Raw genomic sequence first — 22,123 nt, forward strand, 5'->3', positions numbered from 1 at the left:
CTGCAAACTCATTCTGGGGGGATCGGGCACTGGGGGGATCGGGGCCTTATGAGCGGCCGGGGGAAGAGATCGGGCTGGATGGATCCTCGGGCCCGTGGCCGATTGGGGGGCCTAGTTTCTTTATGTGGGGCCGCGGTCCACGTCTGCCATGGCGCTCGGTGCAGCCACTGCAGGCCACCACCGTGCGCATGCGCGGACTCGTTACTGGACGTGTGGGGGCCCGTTTCTGGAGGTAAAGCTGCGTGAAGCACTCCGGGTCCCTGCTGGTCTCCTGAAGGAAAGTGAATTGGGTTGTATTTGTTTCAGGAAACAAGGGAGTGCAAGGCCTGCGTTTTTACGCCGGCGTGGGGACTTAGCCCCATTTTGGGAGAGTCCAGCCCATGGTCTCTCACTGCTGAACTCACCCAGTAGGATGGAGAAGAAAAATCACTATCTCATGCAGCAAAATACCACTCAACCAAGATGATATTATGAATCTTCATTCATCAGTTTCTAATCACTCTTTATATGTGCCAATAGATTTATTCACAAATATGGGAGAATAGAACGCTGGAAAAACTGCATCTGAATAGATGATTGTGGTTAAGCTTGTCCAATTGGGCACCCCATGACTCAGAAGCAAAATTCAATATCTGTAAGTCACATCTGGACTGTGCTGTTTGGAAGATTAGTGGAATCTGATTCAATAATAACTTTCCAGAGGGAATTGGATAAATATCAACAGAAAGTCTTGTGGGGCTGAGTGGAAAAGGCAGGGGGAAATGGGAATAATTCGATCATTCTGAGAACATGTTGACACAAGTGCCTCATTCTGTGCTGTATGATTTTAGGATTGCCCAACAAGGCCTTGGTTTCCACCTTTGTCTGTCCCTTAGAGAAGAGAAAATCATTGGAGATGCAACATGCCTGCCCTGCTGCATGTGATTATGGTTCAAGTAGTAAATTACACAAAATGTAGAATTAGGTGGGCACAGACTATCAGTCAGCAAATGAATTTAGGGACTTCATAGGTCTGCTTGGCTCAGTTCCACAGTGGACCATTTAGCAATCGAGCACTGGAAGCCTTGGCCATTTCAGTTACTGATTCTTTCGTTCGTGCTAAGTTAAGTTAAGAGCATCTGACTTTATCAAAGACAGTTGGTTACCAGGCAAGAGACCTAAACTATGGTACTAACAGATTACAGTCACAAATGGTGACAGTAGAATTAATCTTCAGCACAGCCAGGAAAAGTAACACTTTGTAAAGTCAGGAAAGACATTCTGTTGCTCGCAAGTAGGGAGAAAGTGGTGAGGTGCATGTGTTTGCCAATTTTGTAGTTTTATAGAGACATAATTCTCTTGCCTGTCCTCTCTGCTGGATATAGACAATTCCGTGACCATAACAAATAGGAACATGAGGAGACCATCAACCCTTCGCCATTGAATAAGATCATGGCTGATCTAACACTCACTAAGTCCACTTTCCTACCTTCTCTCCGCAATCCTTACTTCCCCAACTGATTAAAACCCTATCAATATTAGCCTTAAAACTGCTCAAGGACCCACAGCTTCCTGGGGTAAAGAATTCCAAAGATTCACCGCTCTCTGAGAGAAGAAATATTTCCTCAAATCAATCTTAAATGAGCTCCCCGTTATTCTGCATCAATGCCCTCTGGTCCTAGAACATAGACTATACAGTGGAGAAGAATATACAGTGGAGAAGGAGGCAATTCGGCCCATCGAGTCGGCACCAACCCATTTAAGCCCTCACTTCCACCTTATCCCCGTAACCCAATAACCCCTCCTAAACTTTATGGTCACGAAGGACAATTTATCATGGCCAATCCACCTAACTTGCACGGTTTGGACTGTGGGAGGAAACTGGAGCACCCAGAGGAAACCCACGCAGACACGGGGAGAATGTGCAGACTCCGCACAGACAGTGACCCAGCGGGGAATCGAACCGGGGACCCTGGCACTCTGAAGCCACAGTGCTGCCCATAAATCCTATGTTCTCCTAGAAACATCCCCCAACCTTATCTTGTCTTCCCCCTGAAGAATCTATTATGGTTCAATTATATCACCTCTCATTCTTCTGAACTCCAAGACCCAACCTGTTTCATCTTTCCTCATATGACAGCCCCTCTATGCCAAGGATCATCCCAGCAAATCTCCTTTGTGCTGCCTCCAATGATAATATATATTTTCTGAATAAATGTTTACTTTTAAATATGGCCTCACTAGTACTTTGTACAGTTGCAGAAACACCTTTTATACTCCAGCCCCTTTGCAAGACAAGCCAGCACCTTACATTCTGCACCTCTATGCTAGCTTTCTGTGTTTCATGAACAAGGCCCCCCGGTCCCTTTATGCTGCAGCCTCTTCATTTAAATAATAATTTGCCTTCTCATTATTTCTTCCAAAATGAACAATCTCACGTTTTCCCGCATTGCATTCCATTTGCCAATTTTCTGCCCACTCACTTAACCTGTCAACATTTCTCTCTCAGCTATTTATATCCTTCTTATAACCTGCCTTCCCTCCCATCTTTACTGTTTTCTTGAAGAGGAACCTAGAAGTTCTTTCTGGTGTCCTTACTTATATTTGCACCTCAATTAACAAGAGTATTCTTTGTGGGAGCTGGGTGTGTGCAAATGAGGTGCCATGCAACAGTGACACTTCAAAGTGCTTGGGAGACTTGGAGGTCATTAGTACCATCCCAATAGTAACAGGTAATGCACAGGTAATAGAAAGGGAGGAACTTCAAACAACCATCATCAATAGGGAAAAACGTACTGAACTAACTATTGGGATTGAAGGCAGACAAGTCCCCAGGATCTGATGTCCTACATCCGAGGATTTTAAAAGAAGTGGCAGTGGAGATAGTGGATCTTAGAACATAGAACACACAGTGCAGAAGGGGGCCATTTGGCCCATCGAGTCTGCACTGACCCACTTAAGCCCTCACTTCCACCCTATCCCTGTAACCCAATAACCTCACCTAATGTTTTTTACTAAGGGCAATTTATCATGTCCAATCCACCTAACATCATGTCTTTGGACAGTAGGAGGAAACCGGAGCACCCGGAGGAAACCCACGCAGACACGGGGAGAACACGCAGACACCGCACAGACAGTGACCCAGCGGGGAATCGAACCTGGGACCCTGGCGCTGTGAAGCCACAGTGCTATCCACTTGTGCTACCGTGCTGCCCATCTATCTGTTATAATATTCCAAAATTCCCTGGATGCAGGAAAGGTTCCAGTAGATTGGAAAAATGCTAATGTAATGACCTTATTCAAAAAGGGAAGAAGGCAGAAAGTAGGAAACTATATACCAGTTAGTTTGTCATCTGTATTTATGAAATTGTAACAGGACATTTGGAAAGTCAAAATACAATCCATCAGAGTGAGCATGGTTTTTATGAAGGATCAATCAACTAATTTGCTAGAGCTTTTCAAAGATGCAACAAGCCAAGTGGATAGTGGGGATCTTGATGTAGTATATCTGGACTTTCTGGAAGGCATTTGATAAGGTGCCGCACATAAGGTTACACAATGTAAGGGGTTAGTAGGGGTAATTTATTAGCTTCAATAGAAGACTGGCCAACCAACTGAAGACAGAGAATCGGGATAAATGGGTCTTTTTCTAGTTGGCAAGATGTAACTACAGTGTGCACAGGGTTCAGAGCCCCAACTATTTACAATCTATATTAATGACCTGGATGCAGGGATGGAAGGTACTGTAGCCAAATTCACAGATGACACTAAAATAGGTGGGATAGTAAGTTGCAATGAAGAAATAAGAAATTTACAAATGGATATAGATAGATTAGGTGAGTGGGCCAAAATGTGGCAGATGGAGTTTAACGGGGATAAGTGTGAGGTTGCCCATTTTGGTCAAAAAATGGAAAGGCAACTTATTATCGAAATGGAGAGAAGCTTCAGAGTGCTTCGGTGCAGAGGGATCTGGGTGTTGTGTATGAATTGTAGAAAACTACAACAGGTAATAAGGAAGGCAAAAGGAATTTTGGCATTTACAGCTGAAGGAAAGTTGCTGCAACTGTACCAGGCACTGGTGAGATCGCAACTGGAGTATTGTGTACAGTTTTGGTCCCCTTATTTGAGGAGCGATGTAGTTGCATTAGAGGCAGTTCAGAGTCGGTTCACAGTTTGATTCCAGAGATGTGGGGTGGGATTCTCCGTCCGCCGCACCAGTTTTCCAGTGCGACAGGCCTCCGCCAGCAGCGGGATTCTCTGTCCTGGCAGCCAGCCAATGCGATTTCCCACTGTTGGCACCCCCACGACGTTGGGAAATCCGCGGACATGAGTGCCAGCGAAACGGATCCCACCAACGGAGAATCCAGCCCCAGGGGTTTGTTCTGAGGAGAGATTGAGCAGTTTAGGGCGATACTCTCTCGATCCAGAAGAATGAAAGGAGATCTAATTGAGGTGTATAAGATGATAAACGTTATTGACCAATTAGACATAGAGCAGATGTTTCCTCTTGTGGGGAAATCTAGAACGAGAGGTCATAGTTTTAGGATAAGGGGTAGCAGATTTAAAACAGAGATGTGGAGAAATTACTTCTCTCAAAGGATCGTGAATCTATCCCCAAGTGCAGTGAATGCTGGGACAGTGAGTAAATTGGAGGAGACAAGACAATGGGTTGAAGAATTATGGAGAATGGGCAGGAAAGTGGAGTTGAGGCCGAGAGGAGATAAGCCATGATTGTATTGAATGGTGGAGCGGGATTGAGGGGTTGAATTGTCTCATGTTCTCATGTAAATGAAGGATGATTCTCTCTTTAAAGTAGCGACCAGAAATTACTGAGATTATACATCACTGAAAATTGTGGAATCTTGATATCTGAAATTAGAAGGCAGTTGCTAGTTTCCCCCTCACGAGTTTAAAAAACAACTTGGTAATTCACATCAGAACATTCCATATCCTCTATACGTGACCCAGAGAGCACCAACAGATTTGTTCACAACGGATGTCATGACCCCAATGGGGACAAAGGTGAATGCACAAATTGTAAACTTGATGAATACTGTATAAGAGGGAGGAGAAGGAGATTCATCTGGTTAAGTGAAAATGGCCTTTTATCTATGCAGGGTATCAAGGCTCAATCGGCACTATTGTTTTATTGTAGTTTACCTGAGGTTTACTCAGCAAATCGGAGAACAAAACGTTCCACCCCCCTTCCCCCCATACACACACAAGACAAAAGAGTTTTCAGCGGCCAGTATTTACAATAGTACAACCTTGGTCAGTGCATTCACCTTCTACTGCCCCTGTTATGCTCTGCTTCGGAATGCCTTGATCAGCAACTTGTTTCAGTACGACACCATTTAAAAATAAATCTGATTCAATAGGGAGTTTGTGATCCAGAGTTTTATATCATTTCTGTTCTCCCCGAGCTCATGCCGAATGGCTTGGCAGTGAACCAGGATCAGGTCAGACAATGGTTGCTTTACGGGCGGCCTGTTCTCAAAAGCAAGAGCATTTGTGTGTGCTCCTCTGGGAAATAATTCTGTACGCTACAGGACTGGAAATTTCACACAGTTTGTTTAGCCAACCACATTTCCGGCTTTAAACATGATTATATGCCAATTCCCTTCAGCATTTGAATAGTTTGACTGTTCGAACAAAAAACTGACATAAAATTGTGCAGCATAATTATGGAGCTCCCTAGGGCAGCAAGGTGATGCAGTGGTTAGCACTGCTGCCTCACGGCGCTGAGGACCCGGGCTCGATCCTGGTCCAGGGTCAATGTCCGTGTGAGTTTGGACATTTTCCCCGTGTCTGTGTGGGTCTCACCCCCACAACCCAAAGATGTCCAGGGTAGCTGGATTGGCCACGCTAAATTGCCCCTCAATTGGGGGGAAAAGAAAACTTAATTAAGAAGCTCCCCTGTTGTCAGAAATATAAGACTCAAGCAGCCCTTTCGTTCTTTACTGAAGCTAACGGTAACCAATCACCTTTATCACTAGACGTGCGGACAGCAATGAACTTAGCACCAATATCTGCCGGTGAATGCTTTCTGGCTTCTGCCACAGCAATGAGGTTATTGTAGGGGGTTACTGCAATGAGGGGGATCCTGAAGGTGTCAACATGGCCAACAATGCCACTTATCCACAGCAACTGTTCACTTTCAACAAACGGCTTGATCTGGAAAGAGAAGAAAAGGATGGAATACATTAAAAAACATGCCAGTTTTCAGTCCTCCCACATGACCTCCTTCATTGGTCAATACCGAATGATTAAATTAGGAGGACAAGGTGCACAGACTGGGATTTTATTCCTTCGAGTTTGGCAGATTAAAGGGTGATCTAATTCAATTTAAACTGATTGCAGGATTGAATAGGGTAGATTGCGAGATGGGCAGAACACTCTGAAACGGTGGCTAAATGTTGACGCCGGCAAACACTGGAACGTTTCACGCTGACGTCAACGGGCCCCTTGGCCCAGCAATCTGCGGCCAACGGGGCCAGCAGGACGCCAGCTCCGGCTGCCGATACTAGGCCCTGCACTACCGGCCGTGGGTCCGCGCATGAGCGCGGCGGCCCCGCGCAACATGGCGGACCCACACAGCGGACTGGTCCCCACAGATCGCACACACCCGCCGATCGGTGGCCCCCGCGGTCGTGAGCCTTGAGAGCCCCCCGGTGACGGATCCCCCCCCACCAGGGTGGCCGCAGATGGAGTCCACAGCTGCCACCCCAAGTGCCCACCGGGTGGAAGCATGATAGAACTTGGCCAGAGAATCGCCGCAGGGGCCTCTTTCAATGACCCCGACCGGCGCCGCATCAACCCCGTGCGCGAATGGTCCCCGGACAATCGCGGCAGCTGCTTCGGACCTGATCGCAGGTCTACACCCATACTCCGCCAAGCGCGATTGCGGCATGGTGAATCCCGCCCACTATTCCGTCTTGTGGGACAATCCAGAACAGGAAGAATTCCTTTTCAAAAAAAGGGTACTGGAAATCTGGAAACTCTCCAAAAAGTTGTGGATGCTGGCAATTAATTGTAAATTTCAAAACTCAGTTTAATAGATTGCTGAGTCAGTGTATCAAGTAATACAGAAAAAAGGGAGTTCAAATATAGATAAACCATGGTTTACTGGAATGGCAGAACCGTCTCTGCTGCAGTGGTTCCCAATCTCTGGTCCGTGGATCACTGGTGATTCGGTATCCATTGAAAAAAAAAGGTCCATGAAAAAAAATGCCCGTGGAAGAAATATAGCGAGTACCTTGTATGTAGCATACTAATCCTTGTTAAACTATTTTCATAATTATTTTTAATGAAACACTTGTGCTGTTGCGCAATACAGCAATATTGCGCTTCGGGTAAGCGTTCTCCAAGGTGGCCTTCAGGACGCGCAACAACGCAGAATCACCGAGCAGAAACTTATAGCCAAGTTACGCACACGAGTACAGCCTCAACTGGGACCTTGGATTCATGTCCCATCTGGCCTGGGCTTGCAAAATCCTACCAACTGTCCTGGCTTGAGACAATTCACACCTCTTTAACCTGGGGTTACCCCTGTCTCTGGATCTGTAAAAACTTAATTACCTGCAAATGCTCAAAGTATCGTCTTGCATCTTTGACTTTGTCTATATAAATGTTTCTAGAACCTACCTCTTCATTCACCTGAGGAAGGAGCAGTGCTCCGAAAGCTAGTGATTCGAAACAAACCTGTTGGGACTTTAACCTGGTGTTGTAAGACTTCTTACTATCATCAAATGAAACTGAGCACAACAAACGTAAGTGAAAAGTGTTGAGAAAGTACAGCAGGAAATCTTCAGAACTGGGATTTACTTGCACAGACTCTGAAAACGTTGCCATTATGTATTCTGTTATGAAGTTGTTGAATGAAAGCCAAAGCCTGCTAATCTTCTCAGTTATCTGGAGGTTAAACATGGGGAATCAAATTTTTTGTAGGCAAGCTCAAAGAATTTCAGAATGCCGAGGAAATTGCACATCTCCAGGCAGTGAAAAATGCCTTGGCAGTGGACGCCAGTATGGGTTAACTCTGCTCATAACAAAGACAGGGAAGCTGCACACGATGGAAGAGGAGTTGATATTGTCAGCGGCTAAGGATATGGTGGGTGTTATGCTGGGTGAGAGGCCTGTAAGCAAATTAATGTAATTTCATTGTTGAATAACACAGTCCATCGAAGTTGGTGATTAGCTAATAGCGAGAAGCAAGTTGATTTTATGTACTTCAACTGGATGAATCACTGGACATTGCAAACCTTCAAACCTGCTCATCTAGAACACAATTCTCTTTTGTAAGTCAATGCCCATACGCTCTTGAACACTTTCATAATTCAAAATGGGATTGATTGGGCAAAATGTGTATGAGTTATCACAGATGGGGCCCATGCATCCATGAACTTCAGTATGGTGATCAGGGAACTGAGACATGATCTGCTGGATGTCCATCCCACACAGCTGTAAGTGAGATACGAAGATGGCGATCTTTGGCAATGACAATTGCAAGACAATTGCCAATGGCTATGATCTCTGGTGGCTGAGTGTTTGGTGGGGCATTGGAAGATGTGAGGAGAAATGAAAAGTCCAGCCAGCCAAAGAGTGCTCAGAGAAAACAGAGGCCAACAAATTCTGCACCTTGCCAGTCCACTGTCTTTAGCTGAGCAAATGAAGCATATACTGCCATGCCAGAGTGGGCCACACCAGCTGCTGTTTAACACAAGAGTTGACAGTCAAGGGCAAACCATCACCTAATGAGACGGATCGCTGACAAGAGACTGTATTGACGAACAATAGAAAATAATTCAGCTTAACTTTTGACAAGAGTGGAAAGCAGCCTTTCTCCCTGCAACCGAAATTGAATCAAGACCAACTATTTGTACAAAATTTTCTAATCTTGATTAAAACACAAACCACTCTCTCATATTTAATTCACTGAAATTAAAAGAAACCCATCAGAAACAGAGCACTAATTGATTCAATTGCTTTACGCAAGCATGAAATGCACAGAATCAGATACTGGAGGAAAACAATTCACATACTAAAACATCGGACTGCAGATGCTGTAAATCTGAAAGAGATGAAGGGAAGATGCCAAAAATACTCAGCAGGTCTGATATCACTTGTGGGCAGAGAAAGACAGGACTAACATTTCGGGTGAATGGCCTTTCGTAAGAATTTTCAATCCTTGGATAGGGTTTTATGGATGGCAAGCGATCAGCGCTCACCATTCTAAAAGTCAGTGCATAACATGCAACCGCCCGCCGACTCTCAAACTCCTAATGCCATTTAGCACTCGCAATGATTAGCAGTGGGTCGTAATTACATCCACCCTTGGAAGATAGTTCCACCCATGAGAGCTTTCGGCCAAACAGATTGGCTGGCAGCTCTCCAACTTGGCCAGGCAAACTCAACCTGGATCTAACTCCAGGGACTGTTAGAGAGTTAAGTTTCAGGGGCGGGAGGATAGAGGACGCGACGGGGGGTTGGGAAGAAGGCAATCATGGAGTCAGGGGCTAGGACAGAGGAGGGGGGTAGGAGACATCTCCGAGCTCTTGTCTTTGAGGGTAGGGCACCCAATTCGGAGTGAGGTGACCCACTCCACCCCCACTCCTTCCAAAGATGGGAAAGGTTGAAATGTTACTTGTGCATCCTACCCGCTCCCACCAACCTAAAAATTGAGTGTTGTCTGAGCTGCTGAACATTTACAGCATTTCCTCATTAACTATGTTATATGGAAAGAGCCAGAATTCTACCAAAGGGTGGGTAATTTTAATGTAATCCCATGGGATCGGTGGAATTCTGATATTACATCCCCTGCCAAAAATGCTCTCTTCGAACACTCTGGAGAATAAAATTCGGCATTATTGCACTCAATCCCACCAGGTTCCAAATGGGTGAGGTTAGGCAAAAATGTTCCCCATTATCATAAACAATCTCTCAGCCCATAGCTATCATGATATGCAGACACGCACAATGATATACAGGCAGGCACAGACAAGCAGCTAATGGACACAGAGAACAGGACATGACCAATAAGCAGGCAGGACACTCGGGTGGGATCTGACTATAAAAGACACGAGGCACTCACACTCCGCCTCTTTCCACTGATGAACATCTAGAGAGTCAGTCAAGGGTGTTGTTACAATCTCACACCTCCACCACGTGGCTAAGAGCTAGTCTGGTTCTGTCAGACAGAGTAACCACACTCAACTTAGCAGAGAGTCGAACTCACAGAGAACTGTGCCACATTGAACTAACTTCAAGGTCTGGAGTATCTTTTTGATCTAAGCTGTATCCAGTTGCAGCCAGTGTTAGACCAGTGTACCTAACACGTGTTGCTCTTTTTAGCCTTAGTTTATTAGCTCTGATTATGTCACCTTTGCTCACGAGTCGCCAGGTATCTTTCTGATACCGCCACGTGGTTCAAGCTCAAGTTATGATTACTAAGTCAGCACACCGCTTAGTAAGATTGAAATCAACGGTCATTTATTATATACAACAAGTAATGCTTACACAATAATCCTACTATCTATATAGAAACCTATCACTACTGGCCAATACTTAACTTTAGGAAGGGCCCACCAGGTCAGGGAAACGAATGGCTTATCGAATTGGATCTGGCCCGCGGGATTCAAAAAGACTGATACAGGTCGATGGCTAGGAGTCTTTATCGGGTAGCGATCGCTGGAGTCAAACTTACTGTTTCTTTGTCGATGTTCTTGCGAAGGTCTCGAGCAGGAGAAGAAGGGAGAGAGAGGGATCTGAACTTGGCCCCTTACTTTATAGGGCCCAGGGGCTTCCCACCTCTCGGGGCGGCCCTTGACCCCGAGTCCCAAGTGATTGGACTTGTTCCCAATCACTGGGTTCGATACGTCCAATAACGGGGCGATTCCTCGATCGGGGGGTGGTCGTTCACCTGTCTTTGTTTCGGCCACTGCAGGCGCCGACAGGTCTGGCCCGGCATTCAATTGCTAATATGTTGCAATTGTTCCCGGGGATAGCCGATTAAACTGCAGATGTCTGGGTTGATGTGCTGCTAATGGTCTTGAGTATCGATCTGGGCCGACTTCCCCAGAGCCGAATACGCTATTCTGTCTGCAGCTGTCCGTTTGTGTCCTGTTGGCTGCTTTTCCCATCAGCCTTTTCGGTGAGCCATCTTAAATCGGGTTTTGGCCAAATTAATAGGGAATCAGCCATTTTAGGTGGCTTCACACGACAATAGCCAGGTAGCATTTTATAAAATTGACAAAAGCAGATACCTCTAATCATCTTCACATGTTCGATAATCAAGAGTCAGAATAGAACAGAAATATTATCAGAACAGAATCAGCATGGCGATTTAAGCTATCGATTTCTCAAAAGACTATCTTTTGAAGATCTCATTCATTGGGTTAATGGTCATAGATTGGCTATGATGCAATTACTTGCGCAGATCCTCATCTATAATGGCCTACTGTTGCATGGATTTACTGGCAAATGTTGTTCCACTGTGACTGAATTTTACGTCTGTCGATGTGATCTACATGACAACAATTATTTCTCAATGCTTCATTGTTAACCCCACAAGACTGGAACAAAACTGTTCTCTGATGGGATCAACATTGGAGCGGAGCTCTGATCGTTATTGCAGGGGCTGGCCTAATTGCAGAGATTGGGAGAGGTGAGACCATGGAGGGGGATTTGAAAATAAGACTTACAATTTTTAAAATCATGGTGTTGCCGGAATGGGAGTGAATGTTGGAAGGAGGGGGTAGTGACCGCTTGAATAGCAATCTGAAGGAGCGCTGCTAATTGTATCCATTAGTCATATTCAGACTAGTGGGAGAGAAATGCGTTAATTTATTTTTCAACAATCATAAAGTTATAATTATATTATAAATTTGAAAGAATTATCAATACATCGAAGTGAATTTCAGGCAGTTATCACGCATTAGCTCATCAAATGCTATTTCGAGCTCTTTGGCTCCATCCCATTGCATTAATTTCTCCGAAGACAATTGCCACCACCTATGTCAAGGCAGAGAGTGTTGTCCTGTATGAGGCACCTTCTTTTAAATGAGAGGTCATGCCAGGATCATGTCTACCCTTTCAGGCGGCACGTCGGCACAGTGGCTAGCACTGCTGTCTCACGGTGCTGAGAATCCAGGTTCAATCCCACAAAGATGTTCTGGGTCGATGAATTTGCCACGCTAAATTGCCCCTTAATTGGGAAAAAAGAATTGGGCAGTCTAAATTTTGTGTTTTTTTTTTTTTAAAAAGTCTACCCTTTCAGCTGGCTAAGATACCACAGCACCATTGTGAAGAAGAGGCGAGAGTATTCTGCAGTGCCCTGGCTAACATTTAAGCCTTAACCAGCATTGCTAGGTAAGATTGTCTAGTCATTGCTGGATAAGATTGTCTACAGTGGGCAGCACGGTAGCACAAGTGGATAGCACTGTGGCTTCATAGCGCCAGGGTCCCTGGTTCATTTCCCCGCTCGGTCACTGTCTGTGCGGAGTCTGCACGTTCTCGCCGTGTGCGTGGATTTCCTCCGGGTGCTCCGGTTTCCTCCCACAGTCCAAAGACGTGCATGTTAGGTGGATTGGCCATGCTAAATTGCCCTTAGTGTCCAAAAAGGTTAGGAGGGGTTATTGGGTTACGGGATAGGGTGGAAGTGAGGGCTTAAGTGGGCCAGTGGAGACTCGATGGGCCGAATGGCCTCCTTCTGCACTGTATGTTCTATGTCATTATCAACTGGCTCTTTTTTTTTTTAAATTTAGAGTACCCAATTCATTTTTTCCAATTAAGGGGCAATGTAGTGTGGCCAATCCACCTACCCTGCACATCTTTGGGTTGTGGGGGTGAAACCCACGCAAACGTGGGGAGAATGTGCCAACTCCACACAGACAGTGACCCAGAGCTGGGTACGAACCTGGGACCTGCCGTGAGGCAGCAGTGCTAACCAGTGTGCCGCCTTGCTGCCCCAACTGGCTCTTTTAAGGATCTTGCATTCATTAACAGGGCTTGTCAGGGTCGCTGCTAAAAAATAACTCCCCTGGCAGAGGTTCCTAGACACAGGGTCACAATCTTGGAATAAAGGAGTCACCCATTTTGTAATAATATTTGTTACAATTAGGCTTACATTAACACTGCAGTGAAATTACTGTGAAAATCCCCTAGTCACCATATTCCGGCGCCTGTTCAGGTACACGGAAGGAGAATTCAGAATGTCCAATTTACCTAACAGCACATCTTTCGGGACTTGTGGGAGGAAACCGGAGCACCCGGAGGAAACCCACACAGACACAGGGCGAACGTGCAGACTCCGCACAGACAGTGACCCAAGCCGCGAATCGAACCCGAGACCCTGGCGCTGTGAAGCAACAGTGCTAACCACTGTGCTGCTGTGCCATTTAGAACCAAGATGAGAATTTTCTTCACTCAAAGGGTATGAATCTTTAAAATTCTCTCCCCAAGTGAACCATGTGATTAAGTATATTCAACACAGGTTGATAAATTTTCTGTATTAGAGGAATGAAAGGATATGGATATAGTGCAGGAAGGTGAGATTGAATTAAAAGATCTTACTGAATGGCAGAGTAGACACGAGGACCAAATGGCACACTTCAGATCCTATTTATATTCCCGTTGAGGAAAGGGTGGTGCAGTGGTATGGTCACTGGGGCGGCGGCACGGTCACTGGGGCGGCGGCACGGTCACTGGGGCGGCGGCACGGTCACTGGGGCGGCGGCACGGTCACTGGGGCGGCGGCACGGTCACTGGGGCGGCGGCACGGTCACTGGGGCGGCGGCACGGTCACTGGGGCGGCGGCACGGTCACTGGGGCGGCGGCACGGTCACTGGGGCGGCGGCACGGTCACTGGGGCGGCGGCACGGTCACTGGGGCGGCGGCACGGTCACTGGGGCGGCGGCACGGTCACTGGGGCGGCGGCACGGTCACTGGGGCGGCGGCACGGTCACTGGGGCGGCGGCACGGTCACTGGGGCGGCGGCACGGTCACTGGGGCGGCGGCACGGTCACTGGGGCGGCGGCACGGTCACTGGGGCGGCGGCACGGTCACTGGGGCGGCGGCACGGTCACTGGGGCGGCGGCACGGTCACTGGGTTAGTAATGCTCTGGGGACCAGGATTCAAATTTCAATTTGAAGTAAATAAAAGAAAGCTGCAATTAAAAGTCTAATGATGACTTTGTCATAAAAAGTCCATCTGCCCTTAAGGGAAGAAAATTTGCCATTCTACCTGGTCTGGCTTACATGTCGTTGACACTTAACAGCCCTCTGAAATGGCAAGCCATTCAGTTGTATTGTGAACCGTACAAAAGGAATGAAACCGGACCCGATCTTGGCACCGGAAATGCAACAGCAAACCCAGTTTTGTCAACCCTACAAAGTCCAATTTTGTGCCAAAATTGGGAGAGCTGTCTTCCAGACATCTCGGGTCTGTCCTGCTGGGGGCAGCACAGCGATATACAGTCGTGAAGGACTGCCCTGGGAGTCCTTGAAAAGTATCATGGCATCCTTTCAAACATCGATACCCTTTATTGTGCTGTATGGTTGCACTACCACTGTACTAAATGGGATAGATTTTGAACAGATCTAGAACCCAAGACTGGGCAACCGTGTGGATCATCACCCTTAATTCCTCGAGAAATCAATAATTTATCAACTTCTGTCTTAAAGACACTCAACGTCCCTGCCTCCACCGCCCTCTGTGGCAAAGAATTCCACAGACCCACCACTCTCTGGCTGAAGAAATTTCTCCTCAGTGAATTGGCCTCCACAGCCTTCTGCGGCAAAGTGTTCCACAGATTCACCACCCTCTGGCTGAAGAAATTCCTCCTCATCTTTGTTTTAAAGGATCCCTTCAGTCTGAGATTGTGTCCTCTGCTTCTAGTCTTTCCTACAAGTGGAAACATCCTCTCCATGTCTACTCTATCCAGGCTTCGCAGTATCTTGTAAGTTTCAATAAGATCCCCTCTCATCCTTCTAAACTCCAACAAGTATAGACTCAAGAGTCTTCAAACGTTCCTCATATAACAAGTTCTTCATTCCAGGGATCATTCTTGTGAACCTCCTCTGGACCCTTTCCAAGGCCAGCACATCATTCCTTAGATATGGGGCCTAAAACTGCTCACAGTACTCCAAATGGGGTCTGACCAGAGTCTTATATAACCCCTGAAGTACACCCCTGATCTTGTATTCTAGCCCTCTCGACGTGAATGCTAACATTGCATTTGCCTTCTTAACTGCCGACTGAACCTGCACATTAACCTCAAGAGAATCATGAACAAGGACTCCCAAGTGCCTTTGTGCTTCTGCTTTCCAAAGCATGGTCAACTCAAGTCACCTCGTATGTACTGTGGTAGTCGAATAACCCCTCCAGTGACAAACAGGAGGAAGTTCATCCAGTAGAGGCGGCAGAAGAGGATTCTTGGAGAAGTCAACTCAGTCACCTCGTCTTTACTGTGGGTAGCCGAAGAACTGGTGTCAAAAGAGCGGTTCAGCCCGAAACACGACATCAGCATTTCCCTCCTCTAACCAAAACAAAAAAGGCACTGTGAGGAGGACAAGCAAGGGTAAAGAAGAATATCACAGTCAGCAGATTGATTCTGGGAGAAGTCAACTCAGTCACCTTGACCAGCAGAAAGGTGATTGGCTGGTGACTGGTAAGTCGTTTTTATTTTTATTTTCTATTTTCTGTTCTCGTATTCTCTTTGGCGTTGTTGTAAAGTTAACTTAAGACCAGCGTCATGCTCCTCCTATGTGATGTGGGAATTCAGGGATCCTTCCAGCGTCCCTGGCTCCTTCAAGTTCAGGAATTGTGTCCAACTGCAGCTCCTGTCAGATTACTTGACGGCAGGTGGATTCATTTCAGAGCATCTGCGATGCTGAGGAAATTGTTCAATAAGTTGGTCACACCGCAGATATAAATTACTGAGGGCAATAGGGAATGGGTGACCATCAGACACAGGAAGAATAGGAAGGCAGTGCAGGAGTCCGCTGCGGTCATCTTCCTCCAAAAAAGTATTCCATTTTGGATATTGTTGGGGGAGATGGCTCACCAGGGGAAGGCAGCAGCAGCCAGGTTGATGGCACTGTTGCACAGGAGGGCAGGAAAAAGAGAGGCAGAGCTATAGTGATAGGGGATTCAATTGTAAGGGGAATAGATAGGCATTTCTGCGGCCGCAAATGAGACTCCAGGATGATGTTTTGCCTTCCTGGAGCAAGGGTCAAGGATGTCTCAGAGTGGCTGCAGGGCATTCTGAGGGAGAGGGGTGGGGTGAACAGCCAGCTGTCGTGGTGTTGGCACCAATGCTATATATAAAAAATGGAATGAGGTCCTACAACCTGAATTTAGGGAGTTAAGCTAAAAAGTAGGACCTCAAAACGTAGTAATCGCACAATTGCTACCAATGCCACATGCTAGTCAAAGTAGGAATGGCAGGATAGCCAAGATGAATACGTGGCTTGAGGGATGGTGCAAGTGGGAGGGTTTCAAATTCCTGGGGCATTGGAACCGGTTCTGGGGGAGGTGGGACCAGTACAAACCGGATGGTCTGCACCTGGGCAGGACCGAAACCAATGTTCTAGGGGGAGTGTTTGCTAGTGCTGTTGGGGAGGGTTTAAACTAATTTGGCAGGGGGGGGGGGGTGGGAACCGATGCAGGAAGTCAGAGGGAAGCAAGGTGGGGACAGAAACAAAAGGCAGTAAAAGGGAAAAGTGGAAGGCAGAGAAACTAAAGACAAAAATCAAAAAGGGCCACATTACATCATGATTTTAAAAGGGCAATAAATGTCAAAAAAAAACAAGCCTGAATTCTCGGTGTCTCAATGCAAGGAGCATTTGTAATAAGGTTGATGAATTAACTGCGCTGACACTCATTAACGGATATGTAATTGGGATCATGGGTCCAGGGTGACCAAGGATGGAAACTCAACATAATAATCTTTATTAGTGTCACAAGTCGGCTTACATTAATGCTGCAATAAAGTTACTGTGAACATTCCCAGGGTATTCAATATTCAGGAAAGATAGAAGGAAAGGAAAGGAAAGGCAGGTGGGGTAGCGTTGCTGGAAGATGTGGAATCTGTATGGGTGGAACTGCAGAACACCAAAGGCCAAAAAGGTTAGTGGGAGTTGTGTACAGACCACCAACAGTAGTTGTAAGGTTTGGGATGGTATCAAACATTAGAGATGTGTGCAGTAAGGGTACAGCAGTTATTATGGGTGACTTCAATCTGCATATTAATTGGGTTAATCAAACTGGTATCAAAGCAATGGAGGAGGATTTCCTGGAATGTATAAGGGATGGTTTTCTTGACCAATACGTCGAGGAACCAACAAGAGAGCAGGCCATTCGAGACTGGGTTTGTGCAAGAGAGGATTAATTAGCAACGTTGTGGTGCGAGATCCTTTGGGGAAGAGTGACCATAATATGTTAGAATTCTTCACTATGATGGAGGGTGACACAATTAGGTCTGAGACTAGGGTCCTGAATGCTAACTTTGATGGTATGAGACATGCATTGACTAGGATAAGCTGGCAAAGGATACTTAAGGGTTTGACGGTGGATAGGCAATGGCAGACATTTAAAGAACACATGGATGAACTTCAACAATTGTTCATCCCTGTCTGGCGCAAGAGTAAGATGGGGAAGGTGGCTCAACCATGGCGAATAAAGGAAATCAGGAATCGTGTTAAAGCCAAAGAGGAGGCATGTAAATTGGCCAGAAAAAGCAGCAAGCCTTAGAACTAAGAAATTTAAAATTCAACAGAGGAAGACAAAGGTTTAATTGGGAAGGGGAAAATAGAATAGGAGAGTAAGCTTGCAGAAAACATAAAAACTGACTGAAAAAGCTTCTAATGATACGTGAAGAGAAAAAGACTGGTGAAGACAAATTTGGTCCCTTACAGTTAGAATCAGGTGAATTCATAATGGACAACAAACAAATGGCAGACCTGTTGAACAATTACTTTTCGATCTGTCTTCACTAATTGGACACAAATAACCTTCCGGAAATACAAGGGTTCAGTGCTGGGACCCCAGCTGTTAACACTATACATTAATGATTTGGGAGAAGGAATTGCAAGCAATACCTCCAAATTTGCAGACGATACTAAGCTGGGTGGCAGTGTGTGCTGTGAGGAGCTCCCTCTCGTACAGTACTTTGGGTGTACCTACATCACATGAACTGCAGCGGTCTAAAGAAAGCAGTTCACCACTACCTTCTCAGTGGATGGGCAACAAATGTTGTCCTAGCCAGTGACACCCTCATCCCATGAATGAATAAAACAAATTAAACTATATTTGTAGCGATACAACAACAGAAGAAGAGTGAACTATTCTGCTATCAAAAACAATTTGAAAATAAATTCTCTTCCTCAGCTGCAAAAGTGATTCATGCTCAAAAAGATATTCACAACATCAAGCTGTACCTCATCACATCTTTCAAATATCTCAAAGCATTTTAAAGTGCCATTATTCATAAATTCAGTCATCCCCATACTGACAAATACAGAAACTATTTTGCACATCAAAATCCGACTTTGAAATGGGCAAGTAATGTTGTCTGGAACATTGCAACAACTCTCTGTACTTCTTCAAATAGTATCCACACAATCTTTACTGTCCATCGAAAGCAATGTGGAGACAGATGGGGTTGATTAACTGTTGCAGCTAAATCCCAGATCATTACCCATGCAAAAAAGACACCGATGGACCTTAGCATCACATTGATGAAATCAGACACGCTCCATCCCAAACTAGAACTAGTCTGCTTATTTCACGTGAAAACTTTGCCTCTCTGGCTCATATCAATTTTGTTTGTCGTTTACACGCCTGTGAAGGGCTTCGTCAATGTTATAGGCACTGTATAAAAGCAGACAAGTACTAATTTGAAGGGGAGATAGGTCTGTGGAAATTGGATCTATCTATATCACATTTGACTCATTAGTAAGTAGAAAATCACAACCCTATTAATCTAACCAAGTTGAACTACTTCCCCAAGGAAGTGACAGTTGGTAAAATCATCATTCTTCGGCGAGCTTCTCAGCAGAGGCAATCATAGAAACGTGGAAGGAATTGCTCAGCTCTCTTTGTAAATTTCCAATTATTAAAGTTCTTGGGGTTTTAAAGCCTTACCTCAGTCACTTCTATTTGTAATTGTGGTGAAATGTCAGAAGAAAAAAAGCATTCTAGCTGTGGTGTACAATCTGCCTGTGGTGTCTTCCTTGTCCTGGCCAGGCAATGTGAGGCCTGGTGTCTTTAACATTCTCCAATGCTCAAAACTTGGCTAATTTCCTGCTATGGAGAAAAAGAGCGCGAACTAGAGGATCCTAATTGTGACAGTATTTCGAAACCAAAATATTCTCCTGGATAATGCAATAGCAACTTGCATTTATACGTACCTACAACATCGACAAGGCCCTTCTAGGGGTGTAATCGACAAACAAAATTGATTTGAGCCAGAGGGGCAAATACGTAGGCATGTACCTCTTGGTTTAAATAGTGCAAGGTAGGAGAAACATTGTGAGGAAATTCCAGAGCTTAGAGACCAGTCTGCTGAAGATGCAGCTATCAATGGTGGGATGATGGAAATGTGGGATGCACAAGAGGTCAGATTTGGAAGAATCTCGGGATCATAGAGGGTTAAAAAAAATTTTTTTTTAAAAAATTTATACTCCTGCTTTTTCACATTTTCACCCAAATTTACACCCACCAATAAACAATAAACAGTAACGAATTTAATATCAATCCCCATATCAATAACAACAATCCCATCCTCCCACCAAACCCCCAAACAGCAGCTCGCATGTTCACATAAACAAATGACAAAAAGGAATCAAGAATCACCCATTGTCACCATTAACACATACAGTCTCCCCTCCCCCAACTCTCCCAACCACCCCCCCAATGTTCGATGTTATCCAATTCTCGAACGTGCTTAATGAACTGTAGAACACCTCCATCCTTCCCCTCAGTTCAAATTTGACCTTCTCAAGAGTGAAGAATTCCAGCAGGTCCCCCCGCCACGCCAGGGCACAGGGCAACAGGATCCACCTTCGGGCGATCAACGCGGCGAAGGCTACAACATCTGGGGATCAGAGAGGATTGTGGGACTGGAGAAGATTACAGATAGTGGCCGGAATTCTTCAGCCGTTGGGATTCTCTTTTTCCGCTGGCAGCACAATCCCGCCCGTGGGTTTCCCAGCGGCGTGGGCTGGTTTCAATGGGAAATCCTATTGATAAGCAGCGGGAAGAGAGAATCCCGCCACCAGCGAACGGAGCGCGGCCGAGAACCACGCAGCTAGGGGAACTGGAGAATCCCACCTCGATGGAGGGTCGAGGCCGTGCATGAATTTGAACACAAACTTGAGAATTTTAAAAGATGAATGGAATTAGATGTGAATCATAGAATTTACAGTGCAGAAGGAGGCCATTCGGCCCAACGAGTCTGCACCGTCCCTTACAAAGTGCACCGTCCCTTACAAAGAGCACCCTACTGAAGCCCACGTATCTACCCTATCCCCGTAACCCAGTAACCCCCACTTAACATTTTTTGAACACCAAGGGCAATTTAGCATGGACAATCCACCTAACCCGCACATCTTTGGACTGTGGCAGGAAACCGGAGCACCCGGAGGAAACCCATGCAGACATGGGGAGAACGTGCAGACTCCAGACAGACAGTGACCCAAGCAGGAATCGAACCTGGGACCCTGGAGCTGTGAAGCAACTGTGCTAACCACTATGCTACCGTGCTGCCCTAAGCTTAAATTAGGTGTGAGTTTGGGTATGGACTGCAGAAATCTGGATGAGTTGAGGTTTAGAGAGGACAGAAATGTGGGAGGTTGGCTAGGGAAATATTAGAAAAATTTAGCATACAAAGGTAAGTTTGCACTCTGTGCTGCACCCTCTGGATATCACACAGCTATTCCAGGATACTTCACCAGCAGAATTATTACACTCATTTTATAGTCATACAGCACAGAAACAGGCCCTTCGGCCCACCATGTATTTGCTGACCAACTATAAATCTATGCTAATCCCGTTTACAAGCACTTGGTCCATAGCCTACTCTGCCGTGGCGATTTAATTACTCATCCAGATGCTTCTTATATGTTGCAAGAATAGCTGCCTCCACCACCCTCTCTGGCAACGCGTTCAATATTTCCACCACCACCCAATGGGTGAAAAATAAGTTTCCTCACGTCCCCTCTAAACTATTTACTCCTCACCTCAAACCTATGCCCTCTGATCTTTGACACCTCTGCCATGGCGAAAAGATTCTTACGATCTACCCTATCTTATTGTATTCCAATCTCCATACAATTAAAGCCAAATTACATTTATCTTCCTAATTTCATGCTCCACCTGCATGCAAATGTTGAGGATTTCTTGTATGATTATGCACAAGTCTCTCTGAACAACACCATTTAAAAGTGTCACCCATTAAAAAAAAATACTCTGCTTGTCTAAGTTAGTCTTACTTCGGTGGTAGGCAAAGTAATGGAAAGGGTACTGAAGGATAGGATTTCTGAGCACCTGGAAAGACACTGCTTGATTAGGGATAGTCAGCACGGATTTGTGAGGGGTAGGTCTTGCCTTACAAGTCTTATTGAATTCTTTGAGGAGGTGACCAAGCATGTGGATGAAGGTAAAGCAGTGGATGTAGTGTAATGGATTTTAGTAAGGCATTTGATAAAGTTCCCCATGGTAGGCTTATGCAGAAAGTAAGGAGGCATGGGATAGTGGGAAATTTGGCTAGTTGGATAACGAACTGGCTAACCGATAGAAGTCAGAGAGTGGTGGTGGATGGCAAATAGTCAGCCTGGATCCCAGTTACCAGTGGCGTACCGCAGGGATCAGTTCTGGGTCCTCTGCTGTTCGTGATTTTCATTAATGACTTGGATGAGGGAGTTGAAGGGTGGGTCAGTAAATTTGCAGACGATACGAAGATTGGTGGAGTTATGGATAGTTCGGAGGGCTGTTGTCGGCTGCAAAGAGACATAGATAGGATGCAGAGCTGGGCTGAGAAGTGGCAGATGGAGTTTAACCCTGAAACGTGTGAGGTTGTCCATTTTGGAAGGACAAATATGAATGCGGAATACAGGGTTAACGGTAGAGTTCTTGGCAATGTAGAGG

General features: G+C 45.7%; 1 protein-coding gene across 1 annotated transcript in view; it reads right to left on the reverse strand.

The window, feature by feature from the left end:
- neu1 (neuraminidase 1) overlaps positions 1-22,123 on the reverse strand; it is a 39,932-nt gene that overhangs the window by 12,368 nt on the left and 5,441 nt on the right. Inside the window, exon 2 of the mRNA XM_072475651.1 lies at positions 5,964-6,153. Within this exon, the coding sequence (XP_072331752.1) occupies positions 5,964-6,153 (190 nt within the window). The remainder of the gene's footprint in view (positions 1-5,963; positions 6,154-22,123) is intronic.

Source organism: Scyliorhinus torazame, chromosome 14 (assembly GCF_047496885.1).
Source record: "Scyliorhinus torazame isolate Kashiwa2021f chromosome 14, sScyTor2.1, whole genome shotgun sequence".
Lineage (NCBI taxonomy): Eukaryota > Metazoa > Chordata > Chondrichthyes > Carcharhiniformes > Scyliorhinidae > Scyliorhinus > Scyliorhinus torazame.